The sequence below is a fragment of the Grammomys surdaster genome, unplaced genomic scaffold (genome assembly GCF_004785775.1).
Source record: "Grammomys surdaster isolate TR1022 unplaced genomic scaffold, NIH_TR_1.0 63, whole genome shotgun sequence".
In the NCBI taxonomy this organism is placed as follows: Eukaryota; Metazoa; Chordata; class Mammalia; order Rodentia; family Muridae; genus Grammomys; species Grammomys surdaster.
Genome location: NW_021604565.1, coordinates 27,358,614 through 27,376,670, shown reverse-complemented (window position 1 = coordinate 27,376,670; position 18,057 = coordinate 27,358,614). Strand labels below are relative to the sequence as shown.

The 18,057-nt window shown below is 40.1% G+C and overlaps 1 protein-coding gene across 1 annotated transcript in view; it reads left to right on the top strand.

The window, feature by feature from the left end:
* The window catches only part of Eif3h (eukaryotic translation initiation factor 3 subunit H), a 72,216-nt gene that overhangs the window by 42,266 nt on the left and 11,893 nt on the right, over positions 1–18,057 (top strand). The window contains exon 3 of the mRNA XM_028767391.1: positions 17,425–17,592. Coding sequence (XP_028623224.1) covers positions 17,425–17,592 — 168 coding nt within the window. The remainder of the gene's footprint in view (positions 1–17,424; positions 17,593–18,057) is intronic.

Genomic DNA, 18,057 nt, shown 5'->3' with positions numbered 1-18,057 from the left:
CTTAAAAAATAATGTAGCTAAGTGCAAAAGTGCATCGCTTTATTGGTTATAATAGGAATAAGTGAGCTACAAGGTAATCTAAAAGTGCCTCCTGGAAACATTGCTTTAAAATTGTGCTTCTCCTTGATGTCTGTTTCAAAGGGGTCCAGCAGGAGCAGCGTGCTCATGGGTGTATTGTAGAGTGTAATGTAGATGATTGATTCTGTTCCTCCTAGTTTGAATCAGAGGTTTGGGAGAAAGGCCCATGTCTGGAAGTTTTCATCTGGAGAGAACTCGATCCCCCTCTGCCTTGTTTCATCTTGGTCCTCCAGTGGTTGTACTGGAACAGTTTCACTTTGGAATTAAAATACATGACAGGGATGACAAGATGACTGACCTGGTAAAAGGTGCTTGTTATATAAACCTGGAGACCTTAGTTCTGTCCCTGGAGTCCATGTAAAGAGCCAAGTACATAAAGTTGTCTTCTGATTTTCACACGGTTGCCGTGATGTGTGGACCCTGTCCCTCACACGCACACTCATGCATCTACAAAAATAAAGTAAAAATAAAACTCACAGTACAAAGGGAGGCTCCCCCCTTTTTTGTTAGTAGTCAAATGAAGGTCTTTGGATTTGTGCAGATCCTTTCTAGATGCTGAAATTGTTCGTGTATACAAGGTAGCTCTTCATCTTTTTCTTCTGAAAAGTGGGAGCAGTAACTATTTGTCAGACTTGGATCTGTTTGGAGGATCAGCATATAAATACATGGCAAGTGCCTGTTACTTTTACTATCTTCTTACTAAACTAAGAATAAATGTAATGTATTGTTGATCATTCTGTGTCTTAAAAGGCATATAGTTAAGGAGGAATTGAACATCTCCAACTTGCCTTGGAAATCACCATGTGATGCTGTGACATTTAGAATTTATTGAGTATCATCTTCATGATAAACAGAGATGGTGTTTTTACTTTCCCAGCTTGTACTATTTCTAATATCATCTTTTCTATGAATATCGATATTGTCATCTTATAGTAATTATGGCTTAAATAAGATCAATTGATGTCAGTCACCGCATATCTACATAGTAGTTTAGAGAAGATTGAATTCGGAAGTTGTGGACTAAATGTCTTCCTTAGTACCCATCCTCCACAGTGTTGAACTCGTAACTTGCAATGCAATCATTTGTGGAAATGGGCCTTTAGAGGATCATCAGGGTTAGATGATATTGTGAGGGGGACTAAGTCATACGTACGTGTATAAGAAGAAACATCAGTAAGTATTCTGAGCATGATTAGAAAGCCACCTTCTGAAAGCCAGAAGAGTCCTGCACGGGACCTTCATGTTTTAATCTTGATCTTTCCAGGATCCGGTTCTGTGAAAAAATAAACACCCGCCTTTTAAGCTACCTGATCCATAGTGTTTTGTTGTGATAGCCCAGGAAGATCAATGAACAAGTGAAGTTCATAAGTGAGTACATAGATCAGTGAGCTATACGATACAGTGCAATTCAGTTTGTCATGAGACATTGCAATGACGAAGTTATTTTACTCAGTGTGTGGGACGTGGCTTTCTTTAGGCACCATTCTTGACATCACAGATGTTTGTCGAAGGTTCTGTTTTATGAAGCCATCTGTAAAATGTTACTGTAGGTGGTAGGTACCCTAGATGTTTTGATCTTTAACTTTTGTGTAACTTTAATTGATTTTTTTCTCTGGACTTGCACTGAGTGTACTAGGCGTAATTTAGTGTCAGATATTATCTTCTAAGCAGAGTTTTTAAGGAAAAACTTCATGGGTCACAACCATAGCAAGGCCATCCATGTATTACAGCCTTGCACTGTGTATGTTCTCTTGATTAGGGTGCTGGATAGACATAAAAGGGGTATTACTCTAGATACCCTTAATAGACTCATTTTAATTTTGTGTGAAAAGTAAATGTTTTTGGTACAGAGCAGAGGAAACTAATTTTTATTTGTGTTTTGAGTCTTTCAACTGGCATTGAAGTGTCTGTATGTGCATGGGTGTGTATGTCAAAAGGCCAGAAGCTGCCATTGGGTCTTCCCAGTATAGCTCTTCCGCAGTATAGTTCTTGAGCTGCCTAGTGAGCTCCAGGAGTTTGCCTGGCTTCCCAGCCCTGAGATCACACATGCACCACAGTGCCCTGCTTTTGACATGGTTGGTTGAGACCAGAATTTGGGTTCTCACGGTTTGCATAGCAAGATCCGCCCATATAGACTGAGCCACTTCCCCACCCTCTTGACATGACTCTCTTGGTCTCAGCCTTGACCTGCTTGCCCCTCTTCATTGCTCCATGAAGTACTTGAGAAAACAGTCTTCTCATATTGCCAGTGCTTTCTTTTAATTGGCCTTCAACTGATATTAATTTGACTTTTGCTGAAAGTGTAGCATGGCTGTATCCTCCCTGGATGGGCAGTTCTGTAGTGGGTGGACCTTACTTTCATGCCTTTTTTTAACGTGTACTTTAAAAAAAAAATCTAAACATAGCCTTTGACGGTCTGAATTTCTCTCTTGAGAATCGTCTGCTGAAGAGCCATAGGGCTATCTGCTTTACCTCTTGTTCTGTCTGCGTCTCTCTTGCTCTTCCTTCCTTACCTTATCTGTTCTTTAAACGTCGCTAGGGTAGGGTAGAAGGTAGCACACAGTACATTCACTTAGAACACTGACTGTAGGTAAACTTTGAGGCCTTGCTGTAAGTTTGATTTGTAGATACCTTTCGAATGATACAATTAGAAAATATTTCAGAGGGGAAAAAAAAACTATGTCTTATATTTTAGATTGTTTTATTTCATGTGTGTGTTTTGTCAGTATGTATGTGTTTACCATGTGCGTACTGTACATGTACTCATGGAAGCTAGAAAAAGGCATGGAATCCCCTGGGATTCAAGTACAGATGGTTGTGAGACTCTGTGGGTGCTGGTAGGTGAACCTGGTTGTTCTGGAACAACAGACACTGTTCTTAACTTATGAGCCGTCTCTCCAGGGCATGTCGTACATAATCTCGACTACAACAGTTATTAGTTTGGTGCATTTTATCTGAACTTTAAAAATATATTACATTTTACCTGTTTAACCTTTTGTATATGTTTTAAATAAACCCCACGTTCTTCTGAAAATGAAATCTTCATCACTGTCATTATTACAGTGATACTGTAAACTCTTGAAGGTATGCATACATTATAGTTTATTGACATTATTGTCATTAAACATTAATTTGTGGATGGGACTACTCATGTGGATGCATATACATACATTTGAATATATGAGAAGGCTCAGCATTGATGATGGGCAACTTCCTGGATTTTCTCTACCTTAGGTTTTCAGATACTTTCTCTCCCTAGAGCTCACTGCTTTGGTCAAGCTGCCTGGATAACTAGTGTTACAGGCACGCACTGCCACACTACCCTGCCTGTTTTTTATGCTTCCACACCAGACTTTTTACTTCATTGCTGGAAGTCTGAACTCATGTTTGTATAGCAGGCCTTTTATGAACAAAGACATCCCCTTAGCTGCTGGGTTTCTGTTTGTTTTTGTTATAAACACTTATTGTTTTTACACAGGGTTAAGATCAAGGCTCTTGCTCTAGTAGGAGTACTGTATTCTTCTGTCCATACAGGAAAAACAATTTCTTTTTTTTGTCTTGCTTTTAAAGACAGGGTTTCTCTGTGTAGCCCTGGCTGTCCTGGAACTCACTCTGTAGACCAGGCTGGCCTCGAACTCAGAAATCCACCTGCCTCTGCCTCCCAAGTGCTGGGATTAAAGGCGTGTGCCACCACTGCCCAGCAGGAAAAACAATTTCATAACTGGATACGATATAAAGATCAAAAAACTGTGGGAGCCCAGCCCTAGTGGATGTTTCTTCACCACAGCTCTTGTAACTGTGGCTCAGGGAACATACTGGAAGAGGGACCGAAAGATAGTAAGAGCCTGAATGCTAGAAGATCTCCTGTGAGACAGTGTGCTAAAATAGCTGCATCAGCAAATTAGAATAGCAGTATCAGTGGGCATGTTATCATGGAAGGGAAATTTATGGGGTTCTACCCCTAGACAAAGAACTATCAGCCACTAACTGCCATAAGGAGAATTACCTCTCCCAGAGATCAGCACCTTTATTGGTTGTTCAGTGCAGAGTGGTCAGCCTTGAAACCTTATACACACAAACAACAAAAACAGTCTCAGGATTGTGTGTTGTTTATCGTTGTACGTAAGTTAAGGTTAAATGTGTTAAGTTTTCATGACAATGGTCATAGTTTTCTTTCCCTCAGATTTTGAGTTATAACTTATTCTGTATCCCTATCAAAGATCAGTCACTGGATGTAAACATTATAGTGTATTGAAAATAATCGAGTCTTGGGAGTTTGGAAACTCTAGCCTTGAGTTGTAGTTGTTGGGCAGGTTATTCTTGAGTCAATTAAAAAAATGAATACCTGTCTTACACAGGAAAAAATATGTGATTGAGTGACTGAAATACAGGAATGTAGTATTAGTGCCAGCATCTTTCCTTGAGCCTGTTGCTCTCTGTTTGTGGGAGTTGTGTTTAACTGTGTGCATATAATTTACCATGCAGTACCACTTCTGTCAGGTAAGTGCCAAACCCTGGGCTTTAGGAGAGAAAGTAGAGAGAGCCAGCCGCTCTAGAACATACGTCCTCTTGTGATTAAACTACATTTTAACTGCCATTGAGTGTTCCTCATCCTCCCCACAGTTTTGGATGAGAATTACACTATTTTAGTTTATTTCTATTGTGGGTAATGTTGGTAGTAGGTGATGCAGATTTGAATAAATTCAGTGGGTCAAAATTCTAGATTTACACATGCCCGAAACCTTAATTTTTCATAATGCACTTTTCTGAAGCATGTAGGTAGAAATGACTTTATGATGCTGTTCATCTGTTCTAAATGTAGAAAGTTTCCTGTATAGTTCTTATCGATAGCTGTGAAACCTTAATGTCCTCATAGCACTTGAGGTTGCATTTAGGAATTTTCCCTCTTGCCTTGAGAGTCTTAATCACTCTGCATAAGTTTGTAAATGTTACTGTTGTTATTGGGTATCACAAAGACAGCTACTCCAGAATTCATCAGATTCCTTTTAGCAAGGTCTTGGTAAAGAATCTATTGTTTCTGGTGGCCATCTGTCTAGTGTTGAGGACATAGTAGTTTGTATGGAAAAATAAAAGGCAAAGCAGAAGTTAGAGCATTGTGAAACAACTTTCCCAAAGCATGTGGAACACAGGTTGGAGAAGTGGGATTTTTTTCCTAGAGAGAACGAATCTTGGAAGCAAAGACATTAGAGATGACCAGCTCATGGCTAGCCTTTCTGCTGCCTGTGTATATGTTAGCACTGCCATGCTTATTCAAGCTTATGCTCTACTAACCCCCTGCACTTTATTTGGAGATGTGATTAGAAAGACTGTGTCTACTTACATTCTTCATTGTCTTTACCTTCTTATTCTGTTGTGTTCATAGTCCTGTAGGCACTCCAGTGCTGAAATTATTGTCCTGAGGCTTACTTTTCCTGAGAGAGTGGAAACATGTTGATGCTTACAACTGAAGAACTGTGTTCAGATCTTAACCCCATCCCCATCCCTCCAGCCAAGAATTATCCAAACAAAATGTCATCATTGCCCAGGTTGTGAAACCTGTCCAAAATAGTATGGCTCTGCAGCAGCGGCGAGTGAGGCTGCAGTTGAAAAGCAGCATGAACAGAAGTGACAACGACGGGTCTGCAAGTAGGTCCTGTTGCCTCATGTAGCCGTTTGCTCTTCCCCAGAGCTTTGGTCTAGTTGTAAAATGTTAAGTTGTGGCATAGTGCCATCAAAATGTTTGCATGGCTTAAAAGTAAGTTGTGGTGACATTTGACATTTATAAATCAAGCAAGTTTTCTTACATGTTCTGAAGAATTATTCCCTAAATAATGAGTCTTCTAAAGATAAGCAATCTCTTCTGCCAAAACAGCATTCCAAGCAGGACTTCTGCACACACAAGCCGTGTTGTGGCAGAGAGCAGTTTAAATTGGTTACAAAGGCCATGGAAATTATGTTTCGAGAAAAAAAGCAGTGTAACTTTTATAAACGAGTGATTGAATAATGTTGCCTAATATGCAAAAAGCATTACTCATAAATATACACACACACAAGCACACATCCAGGCTGAACACGCATGTTATTTCTGTGCAGAGTAGTGCTAGGTTTCTTGGATTCATCAGGAAAAATGTGTGATTTCAGAGACAAGTTTTTGTTCTGTAATTGTTAATGTGAGTTGGGACGTGTGCCTGTTTACTGTTGTCCCCATCACAGTGTAAAAGCATCAAGCCAAATCATGTTTTCATTGTATAAATCGAATGTAGATGATTTAAAACTGTGTTTTAGGGAGAGCCCAACCTTTTGGCCGTTTTTTTCTGTCCAGTGCAGTGTTGCAGCATACGTCTCTTGTTTGCTTAGAGCGCAGTTGTTTTCTGACATTGCATTACCTTTGCCAGGGCTGCTGCCAAGCTGTTGACTTCTTAAGCCTTGGTTCCTGCTTGCTCCTGACAGTAGTTTCTTCACTCATGGCCTAGAGAACTGTGTCCAGCAGGAGTTTGAGGAGGTCTTTACTGCTGGCTGCCACCCCCTGTGCATGCTTGGTCCCCTTGTTCGGCTGTGTCTTGGCTACTCTGTTTCTCAGCACCTACCTGGCCTCCACATTCAAGCCCAGGGTGAATACATGAAGGAATAAATGTATGGGCTATATTTCTTTTTCTTTTTTTCTTTTTTAATTCTCATTCACATAGGGAAGAGGCGTAGGAACCCCTCAGTGGCTGAGCAATGTAGTCCTTTGGTGGGAAAAAAAAAGATACCTATCCCTTTAAGAAGAGGCTAGCTTGAGAATTCGGATCCTGTAGTCTAAGTCCTGCACTGCTTGCTCTGTATCTGGCCTATCTTCTCTATGTGAATTGCCCACTGTGGAACTGGGGAGGAGTAACCCTGCTCAGTGGTAAGTTACGCTTATTTGTGTGTATCTGTGGTTTTCAGTTATTCCCATTATAGTAACAGAGATGAATTCCTTTGTGAACATCACGCAGGGACACCAAACAGAGAGCTCCTCGGTCTGTTTTGTAGCTTTCAATGCAGTCTTCCAGTCATTTCCTTGCCTTTCAGTAGCATTTGCTTCCAACACTGTATATTTCTGTAACCAAAGTGGCCTTCTATAGGAAAGCACCCTTTATGAGCTTCAGATTTTATAAAGACAAATCTCACTAATGACTTAGATGTCTGTGTAAAAATGCCCCAGGTTCAGATCAGTGAGTTCCTTGAGAATGCTGTTTGGTTGTGAGACTGTAATGTTATGCTCTAAAGTACATCCATGCAGCAGAATAAGAAACATGTTTACATTTCTCCTAGAGGCAGTGTTCTCATACTCGGCCTATGCATCTTTTCCACACATGGGTAGACCCCTGCCTCAGCACCCTGGGCCTTCACAACAAACAGCCCTAGTGTCCCATCGCTGGTCTTAGCACTTACCAAGAGATGTAGGGTTTCTTTCCTGTCCACCATGGGCAGTACTCATCTGGATCATGGGATAGTTGAGTGAGGTCTCTATTCATCTTGTCTCAGTGTTTTGTTTCCTTCCTGTTCTCGGTTGGCAGAAAGTAAGAATTGTCCTGGTGAGTCTCCTGCTGACAACTGGTATTCTCTTGGAACCTCTGGCCTGTCTTTCCTGTCTTCCACAAAGGCATCTCTTTGGTGCTCAGTGCTGATCTGTGCTACTCTATGGCTGTCCATTAACTGGACTGATTACTGCCTCATCCCTAGGCTCCATCCTGCCTTATGCCCTCACAGGGGTCAGCCTTGTTAGTACCTGTGAACCTCTTTTGGATCTTAAGCCTCTCTTCGAGATTTTGGTGAGAGCTTTAAGTCCTCTTTCACAGATACCATATGCATATGATTTGGAGAAAATGACCCTGATATCCCAGCCCAAAGACCCCTTAATTGGGTACTGTCTCCTAAAATAGTGTCTGAACAGGAAATGAAACATAATGTTAAAGTAAGCCATGTATTCTTGCCTTCAGAGTTATTGTGAGTTGTCCTGAAAGATTTCTATGTGGTCATTTTTCTCAGCATGAAGTTCTATGTTTTCTATCCCATAAAAATCTCTAGAAGAAACAAAGTATGCAGGGAAGGAGGTGATGAGTGGTGGGCTGTATGATTATGAAGACATAAACATCTTTCTTATAAGGGACCCATAGGAGATTATTTTCTCTTTTCATAGTTTAACAACAGTACTGTCACTTTGCAGGTTGCCAGCTTCTTTGTTTTGAGGCTGTAGTTGAGGAAACTCTTCAAAAATTGTAGTCCATAGTTGTTTTCTTCATACCTAGTGGGGTTTGTTTGTTTTCTTCCAAGACAGGATTGCTCTGTGTAGCTCTGGCTGTCTTGGAACTTGCTCTATAGACCAGGCTGTCCTTGAACTCAGAGATCTGCCTGTCTCTTCTTGAGTAATTAAAGGCGTGTGCCACCACTGCCTGGCCAAATCTACTGACTTTAAAGTACAAATCTTAATGTTTAAGGGAAAACTGAACTTACCTTTGAACAATTAGGATTGTAGGAATGGATCATGCTTCTTCAGCAAAATGTGGTGCGTTACAACGTTGTTTGCTTTTTCTAGTAGAATTAGTACTTGTATTTTCAAGTGCCCAGTCCAGGCCACTGAACAGGCTCCAGACCTGAGTGTGCTGGCACTACTTGCCCCTCCATTAAGAGGTTTTGTTTTCGTTACCTCTTGAGGGCAGGGGTTTATTTCCTTTGTTTTAAAGCCATAAAATGGAATCAGGAGATAGAAACCTGTATAATACAATGTGATTATATTGTTACATGGACAGTAATAACAGAACACTCAAGGTTACCTATTCCTGAAATCTAATTTCTGTAGCTTGTCTCTCTCTTTATTGAATCTGTTCTTTATTGTACAGAATATAATTAGCTTATAATCTTAGTACGTACAAGTATTTTTCTGTTTGTAATCCTTCTCATGGTAGATTGTATTTTGGCCACATTCATATTTACACTTGTAAGTTTAGTTTCATGAGATGAATGTTAATGAAGTCATACTCTATCTTTTCTGGTCAGGTACAGCCTCCTTTGTCTTTTCGTTTTCTGGATTCCCAATATAGAAATGATAAGTCTGGAATTTATCCAATGCCTAGTCATCAAATTAACCAAATCCAATTTTTCAAAACAATTGATTTTGAGCCAAGGTAAGTGCTGTTTCCTTGAGATTCGAGATATTTCCGAGCACCAGGTGATGGGGACAAGCTGTTCTTCAAGCGAGGATGCGCCATAGCAGACTTGAAATTATCCTATTCAACCCTCTTTATCACTTCAAGGAGGACAGTGTCCTGCTTTTTTACTAGTGCTACCAAAATAATCAGAAGGAAATGATAGTAAGTAATCAGTAAGAAGGCAAAACCTTGTTGATTTTTCTTCATGGGAGAGCCAGTAGCATTGCTGTTTCAGCTGTTTGTTTATGGCATTTCTTTTTAGGCAGCAGGCATAACCTTTGCTTTCCATACCAGTGTTTGTATCCTAAGAGAGTCAGACTCTACTTTGGTTCACTTAGTGCCTTGCGAATGAGTGTCTCCCGTACCATTAATTTCCCCCTAAATATTTCAGTAATTTCAGCTGTGGAAAAAATGACTTCTCATTCAAATGCATCTGACTGTAAGCTGAATAAAGGAGTGATAGGCTGATAGCTCACAGTGTTAGTGTACTGAGGAAGCTGAAAGCAGATTGCAGACGGGGAGTTATGGTAGTTGTGGACTACCTGTTTCCTCTCACAGGGTTGGTTCAGCAAAGGGCCAGTTTGCATAGGAAGTTCGCCTTCTGAAAATGCTAGCAATATCATGTTTTTGGAAGTTGAAATCATTATTTTCTAGTTGATGAAGTTAAGATACTAAAAGACAAATTACATGCTATCTATCGTCAGTTCACTAGGCATTCCAAGTGAGGAAGACGCTTTCCAAAAGACAGCACTGTGGCTTTCAGGCCCTAGTTCAGACTGTGCTTTCTCAGGGCTTCCAGCTAAGGTAAATGAGTCTATGAGTCACCTGTCACCAACCTTCTGTAAACTGCAAGCTTTCTTTCTAATATTAGTATGTTCAGCATTGGTGTGTCTCACTCTGATTTTTTTGGGGTGTTTTTAGAATTGGAGATGAAGTTGATACACAGATCCATATAGGATGAAATTTGATTCATTTTGACAGTCCTTTCTTCTCATGTTTATCCCTCACCCTCAGTTTACTATTTTTGTTGTTGTTTTGAAAAGTACTCATGACCCCATTTTCCCCTCCAAAGCTAGAAGATTGTCAAGTCAGATGTTGTTTATTGTAGGGATAAAGGTCCATTTCTTAAAACTCTGCACAGTGTTTTTATGGAAGCTTCATGTGGAAACTGTATTTAAGGCCAGATACTAAGGAACGTCTCGCCTACTTGAAATATCTCTCTCCTGTTGGACAATGTAAATGATAATATTTCCCTTCTTGTTTTGATAGCTGGAATGCCAAGAACCAGAAGTTACCTGTGGTCTGGTTCACTCTGCTCTCTTCTAGTTTCTGTGTTCTCTCTGCTAATGCATACTTCTCCTGACCTGATATGATTAGTTATTTTATATAATTTAGCAAAAGCTACTTCATAACCTTGGTAGATTGGGGCAGGACGTGAACACACAATTTTCTGATAATTGTTGCCTTTTTAAGTATATTATCAACATTCCATTCCTTCAGAGTATTTGTAGCATCTAGTTTTATAATCACACTAACCTTGTAGAAGTACCTAATAGATGGCTATAAATATGAAAGAGATGTTTTCTGCCTTATGAAAGGGCCTTAGGAAACATTTTGTCCACACACAGGATTCTCATCTGCTTTGCCTGTCATATACCATGCTAGAGTGATCAGAAAGTCATTTTGTGACAGTTTTTCATGTAGTGAAGAGTCTCTCTCTGATCCTATGCAGGTAAATCAATTTGTGGTACACAAGTGTCAGATGACACACAGTTAACTTCCCAGTAAAGTTTTTAACTGTATTTTATGACCTGATTAAGAAGATATTGTGTGTTACAGGACAAAGATGCGTTTTTTTTTCTCTCACTTTCTTCTTTGTCATGGGCAACTCCTTAGACATACCAGCAACCTCTGCAAATATTCCAATAATTGCCAAAGGCTCTTAATAGTTTTAAAGGATAAACTAGTGACCACTCTCTTGCCTTGTCCCTAGCCTAACATTCAAAAGAAACTATTTTGTCAGAATTCATATTCAGTTGAAGGACTATATATAACCACTCAGGACAAAGGCAGTATTTTGCCATTTCTTTAAAATAAGTAGTTTCTAGGTAAAGAAGAACTTATGTTGGACATTTTATTGTGAAAAATTGAGCCACTACCAAAATTCGAAGCCATCCCAGGAGTGGCATTAATAACAGATGTGTTAATTGAAACAAGGGATGAATACATGGTACAGACGGGGTGAAGAGAATATGGAACTTTTGAGAAATCTGTGTATTCCATAATTCTCTCCACCCAAAGTAGACTGTATTTAATTCTTTTTTCAAATGCACATTCTGTTTGCTTAAATCTACATCTGCTACTAGCTTTGAACATTGCCCGGAACGTATGTGCGGCTTGGCAGCCAGTCTCAATATGAAAAGGAAAGCACAGAATAAAGTTTGTCTTGCTAAATAGTCACAGACTGAGTGCTCCTTGACATCCCATAGTGCTGCAGGGAAAGAGGCTTGTAATTGTTTTCTTTAAAGTCCTCTTTGGGCTCCAGCCACTGAGCAGATAGGAGAGTTTTATGCATTACACTTTGACACTATGAAAATATTTATTGAAATCATTAGTTTGTTTCAGGCCCGTTGTATGGTTTGCTTGTTTTTTAAAGCCATTTGCATCTTCTGATTGGGTTTTTTTTTTTTCCTTTGCTATGAAGTGTGTGCTCCATCACTATGTCTGCCTGCTTGCTTGATCTGAGCCAGCGTTTAATGACAACTCAATCTTGACCCAAGTTTCAAGTAGTAACATAAAATGTAATGTCTCGGGAGTCTGACTTCACATTTACTCTGGCACCTAAAAGCCTTTGGTAGCAGTCTTACCACTTAATGTCTTCCTGGTAGTGCTCTGTTACAGCTCTGGAGCATGAGAAGCCACGGTGACTCCTCACTGTAGCTTCTGGTGTATGTCTGCTGCACTTTATGAGTCAGATGCCATTACTCCACATCCCCAGCAAGGTTCTGTGAAGGAGAGGCGCCCTAGGCTTTCGAGTCAGAGTCCAAAGGCAAATTGAAGTCACAACTCTGGTAGATGGTTTTTCTAAAAGCATTCCCATAATTGTGATTATTGGAGTTATTGTGAGCTGGATAATGTGCAGGCCATTTGGGAAGTCAGACTTTAGTCTTAGTCTGGACGTTAGTCGGACTAGTAGATGATCAGTAAGGGCCAGTTCTTTTCTTGTGCCTAGACTTGGGTTTATTTTATAGAATATTGTCATTAAGACAGTAGGCCTTTCATTTTTAAAATTCTGGTTACTTTAGTCCTGAGTGGAGGAGGGAGAGAGCCTGCTCCTTGGCTTCTACAATGCAACACATATGAAAAGATGGGTACCTGAAGATGCAAGGAGATGGTTACTTCTAGAGTGACAGTTCTCTGGTCTGTAGGGTAGGCTGCCAGAGTAACTCCAGATACCACAGTTCAGTATAAGAGATCAATTTGTTTTCAGGGTTCTTTGATTTAAAAATAAAACAAAAGGACGCGCTGGGAATGTGGGCTTTTGAAGGAGTAGTTCCTGGGCAGTTTGCCTCAGGGCATTTGTAGCTCTGGGCACTTCAATTCAACTCTAGCAGAAAAGGTACCTACAAAAGTGGAGGTGTGTCTACTGGGGCCAGACCTGGATGGGATACTAGTGTTGTCACCAGCTCTCTGTTGCCTGGGAAGGCCTAGTGAGTTAAGGCCTTGGTAGAGTTGAAGGGATTTTTTTTCAACTTGTACAATAATAAGCCTTCTCATATTTTGGCAGCACTTCCCTTGTATCCGAGTGTAGCTTTTATATTAGTAATTTGAGTTGGCTTAGTGATAACTACCAGTTTGTCTGCAAAATTTTTATTTGCTGCTTCTCAGTTGGTTAGGTGCTACCCTTTATTTAAAATGTTAATTGCATTTTATTTATTGTGTGGAGGAGCTAGGGGTGTGTGAGTGTATATCTGTGGAGATCGGAGCACAACTTGGGTCTCCACTTCTACCCTCTGGGTCCCAGGGATAGAACTCAGATGCCATCAGGTTTGGCAGCAGGTGCCCTTATTTGCTGAGCCAACTTAGAACTGCTGAGCTTAACCTGCTGAGTGTTGTTTAAGCTAAGATAGAATACTTTAAAGGTTCTTCCCTAAACTGTTGAAATGCAGTTCTGAATAATTCTGTTGAACACTATTATCAGTTTAAAAGTAGTTCCTCTTCAGAAGGACTTTCTCTTTGCCACGTTTCCCTGGGAAATTCCCAGCTACACAGGGCTTTTAATTTAGAAGTGAATACAACACCACTGGATGACTGCTTCCGTAGGGAAACTTTGCACCCAGTATGGATGTGTCTAACCAGGGTCCAGCTTTGAGAAATTGCCAGCCTGTTGCTTCACTGGTCTGAATTAGTGCCGAAATGGCAAGTTGTAGCTCTCTACTATGGGCCGTTTTTTTCTTTTCCTTTTGTTTCTTTGGACTTTGCTTTTCTTCCTTCTGTTGTGAGCCACTCTCTTTATAGGAATGGCTAGGTATGAGGTAGTACACAGTCATGTTTCTCAAAGCTGTGGGCTCTAACATGGCCTCACCCACATATCCTGAGGCTTCTCTGTTTATCTGTGGCTTATAGCTTAAATAGATTCTGTTCTCACCAGATCTGCTCACTGTTGAGGACAAGCATAGCCACAAAAGCAGTGGTGTTAACCTAGCAATCAAAATCTAAAATGGCCGTTCTTGTTGACTATAAAACTTACTGTAATGGTCATGTCAGCATTTGATTGTTTTTTTTTCTTTGTACCTACAGTAAGTCCGTAGAAGTAAATGGCTACCTCCTGATGTGTCACCTTAACTGAGCTGACTGATAGTGACTGCTGGGAGTGTTGCTTTGGTCTAGAATGTTTAATGGCGCTGTGTGCTGTTTGCTTCTATTTAGCTTTCCAGCAAGGCTCTTGAAAAATTGGGTGGGTGGAAACAAAGCTAAGAGGGGAGATAATGACCACTCTGTCCACATTAGAACAAGGACAGTCCTTAAGCATCTGCAGAGATCCTCAGTTCACATGGCTGTTTGTGAGCTCTGTCTGTTCCTTAGCTTGCACATGGCAGAAGCATCACTTTCTAAGTTGGATCCACGTAACCACTCAGACAGCGTGTGCTTTGGTCTGGGCCTCTCTCATCTTCACATTAGAGCTCCAGCCTCACTTTTAAAGACCAAGTTTTATTATTTCTGTGTTGCTGTCTTTGTTCTTAGCCCTTTCATTTTTATATTCATTTAAGGTAGGTAGGTAGGTGATTGGCGAAGGAGTATGTTAAACCTTCCAGAATCTTTGTCATTCTCTATGGTGATGAAGAGGGACTGGTTGTCCCTTGTTCCTTCCCATGACAATCAGGCCGTCTACTTAGTTCCCAAATTTATGTATACATCATCAGCCTTGGGACTCGTGTCTCTGCCTCTTCTAGTTTACAGAAGAGCTCCATCTTCATTAGTCTTATTGGAGGTGCTGTGGATTAGGGAGAGTTGAGGAAGCTGGACATTAGATCTTGGAGTGTTCTAACCTCTGTGAGGTAGTCTGGAAATGCTTTAATAAAAGTCCACTTTATCCAAGCTATGTGAGGGGAATCTTAGCAAGCTTATAGACTGGTTCCCACCCCCCCAAATATTTTAAGTCGTAATGCATGCTTGCTTTAGCTAATTGACAAGTCATTGTTTGTAATTAGCATATCCAATGAACAGTGTGGAGTTCTAGCAGTTTGACTGGGATGAGTTCTCAGATGTCTTTAGAAATGGGGAAACCAAAGATCAGAGAGAGCAAGAACCCCACAGCGAAAATGTCAGTGCTGGCAGGAGCATTCCAGCTCTTTTTTTCCTGCTGTTCCCAGTTGGCAGATGGCACTAAGGTTTAGCGGCTCACTAGCAGATGTGTGGTAGATGCTGACCTTAGACTAAGGCGCAGTTATTCAAAATGCATTGTTTGTTTTTAATGATACTTGTTTTGTTGATTGTTTGGTAATTTCTTCCATCTCTTTACTTTGGATTTAAAACAACCTAGCAAATTTAGTTTTAGTTCCCATTGTACTGATAGCATTAGGGCTTTTATTTGTAAGTTAAATGTGGTTAAAATTAGTCAAATAAGTTTACATTAACTTAAGAGTATCATAGAGACTGCTTCCACCAGGGGATCACTATTATAAACTAGATAATCTGGGTTGTGGCTTGCTTACGTACATTTCTTTTCTTTTCTTTTTTTTTTTTTTACTTTTTCCAAAAATAATTTATTTTTAAGTGTGTGTGTGTGTGTGTGTGCTTACGTACATTTCTTTAGGCTAAGTTGGTAGGAATTGAACTAAGGGCCTTCCATGTGCTAGGAAGGTACTTTACCACTGCCTCCAGCCTGGTTGTGGTGTTTTAAACTATGGTTTAAAATGTAACATGACTTATAAGGCCTCGTTTTCACGAATTTATAAAATTGCAAAAGTAACAGGATTTATAAAGGTGTATAGCATATTAATATCACCCTCTCCTGTACCTTTTAACTTTTTATTTTATATGTATGAGTGTTTTGGGTACATAGTATACACACCACTTGCATGCATGATGCTCACAGAGGTCAGAAAAGGGTACCAGATCCCATGGAAATGGAGTTATGGATGGTTTTGTAAAACACTTTGTGATGGTGGAAACTGAACTCAGTCTCTCTGCCTGACTAGCAAGTGCTTTAACTGCTGTAAAAAGAAAAGAAAGGACAGAAGTAACATAGCCAAAGGATAGCGACTGAATGCATCCACATTGAAGGGAGTTACTTGCATTTGTGTGCATCTTGACAGCACACAGTATCCACCTCTTGCACATTTACTGTGGAATTGAAATGTGGTCCTTCCAGATAGTGATAAGAGCACTTTGGGGCTTTTCTTTAGACAATTTTTCAATAGGTGAAGAGTTTTCAGTGATGTTCTAGTCCTTGAAATAAAATCTATAATTTCTTTGCCCAATAACATGTTGAAAAACATTGTAATCTGACTCCTGTTTGATTTTGAAACCACAGCACTATGGCCAAAGGAACAGCAGTAATACATTTTTTGTAAAACTTATACTTGTATTTAAAAAAAAAAAAAAACTTTCCAGATCTAGTTAAGTTGTGTGGCTACTCTATGCAGCCCTGTGTTCGTTCTTCATTATTGAAATAGCTGGGGTAGTGGGTTGACTATACAACTCTCCTCTTTATTTTGTGTTTGATGTGCATTGTTAGGCTATGATGCTTATTTTAAAAGATTCATTTACTTATGTGTACACACACACACACACACACACACACACCCCAAGATGAAGGTGTCTAGTTCCTAAGAAGTGGAGTTGCGGGTAATTGAGGGCTAGCTGACATAGATACTGGGAACGAAACTCAGTTCCCTTAACCTTTGAGCCATTTCTCCAGCCCTGTATTTCTTTTTTAATGTCATTTATTATTTTATGAATTTATACTTCTTTTTCTAGTAATACTGCTTTAAATGAATAATTAGTCATTAATTCAACAAGAGGAAAAGTCATCAAACCTTTCAGTTGTATACATGGTGATTAATACAACCAGTCTAGTTTTAAAATATCATCTGTTAACATAACCAAATGCAAAAAGAAGAGAATGCTTTAAAAAAATAGTTTATGCAGTAGGGGGCACTAGATGAAGGCAAAAATGGATTCTTCCATTGAATTGCTGTGGCCTGTGTCTGGTTCATATGTAAGTGGTCATTGTTTCCCCTTAGTTTTCTTGATGGATTTAGTTCTTAGTTCCAAAAACTATGTGTGAAGGAGACAATGAATGATAACTAATTACAGACAGTCCAATAATTGTACACCTTTTCCTTACACATTTACCTTTTTTTTTTTTTGAGTTTTAGGAAAGAGAAGTATAGACAGCAATTAATAATTCCTTATTTAGAACAAGACATTAAAATTGTGTTTCTAATACCTTTTAAAAACAAAAAAATGGGATTTTTGTTAACGAGAAAGTGGAAAAGACCAATTATTTGAAGTGATTTGAAAACTTTATTGTCTTTTTGTGTAAAATGGATAATTTTAAATTGGAAAACTTATTATAATTAACCAAATAGCTAATGTTGGTGGCATCATTAAGTGCTTGAGTTCTTGGTGTTTTTCTTTTTTAATTCCTCTCTGCTGTATCCCCCAGTGCAGTATCAGATGGAGATGATGCGCAGCCTCCGCCACGTGAACATTGATCACCTCCACGTGGGCTGGTATCAGTCCACGTATTACGGATCCTTCGTGACTCGGGCGCTTCTGGATTCTCAGTTCAGTTACCAGCACGCCATTGAAGAATCTGTCGTTCTCATTTACGGTTAGTAGGAGGCTCCTTTATTATTCTTTTCCTCCCTTAATATTATTACTACTATTTTTGCTTTCCGTCTTTCTGCCTCTTGGAGCAGCCTGGCAGGCCTTCTCAAGTAAACATCAGTCCCCACTCTGCAGCAGCCTCAGCAGCAGCTAAGTCTAGACAGGGTTTCCTTCTTTCTGTTTATTTTTCTTGCTATCAGAGCCCTGATGTGTACGTTTTGGAATGCTGGAGTAGCTGCTTCATTTTTTTCCCCTCCTCTCCCTCCCTCCTTGCAGGAGCTGGTGGAATGAGACCAGATGTCTAACAAACTCCCATTGCTGGAGTGTCTGGTTCTGTACATAACTGACCAATCATAATGCAGCATGCCAAGTTCTCGCTCTCTCTCTCTCTCTCTCTCTCTCTCTCTCGCGCACACACCCGAGATCCCGCGCCGGGCCGCCGCCCGGGGGGCAGACCCCCCACCGCCCA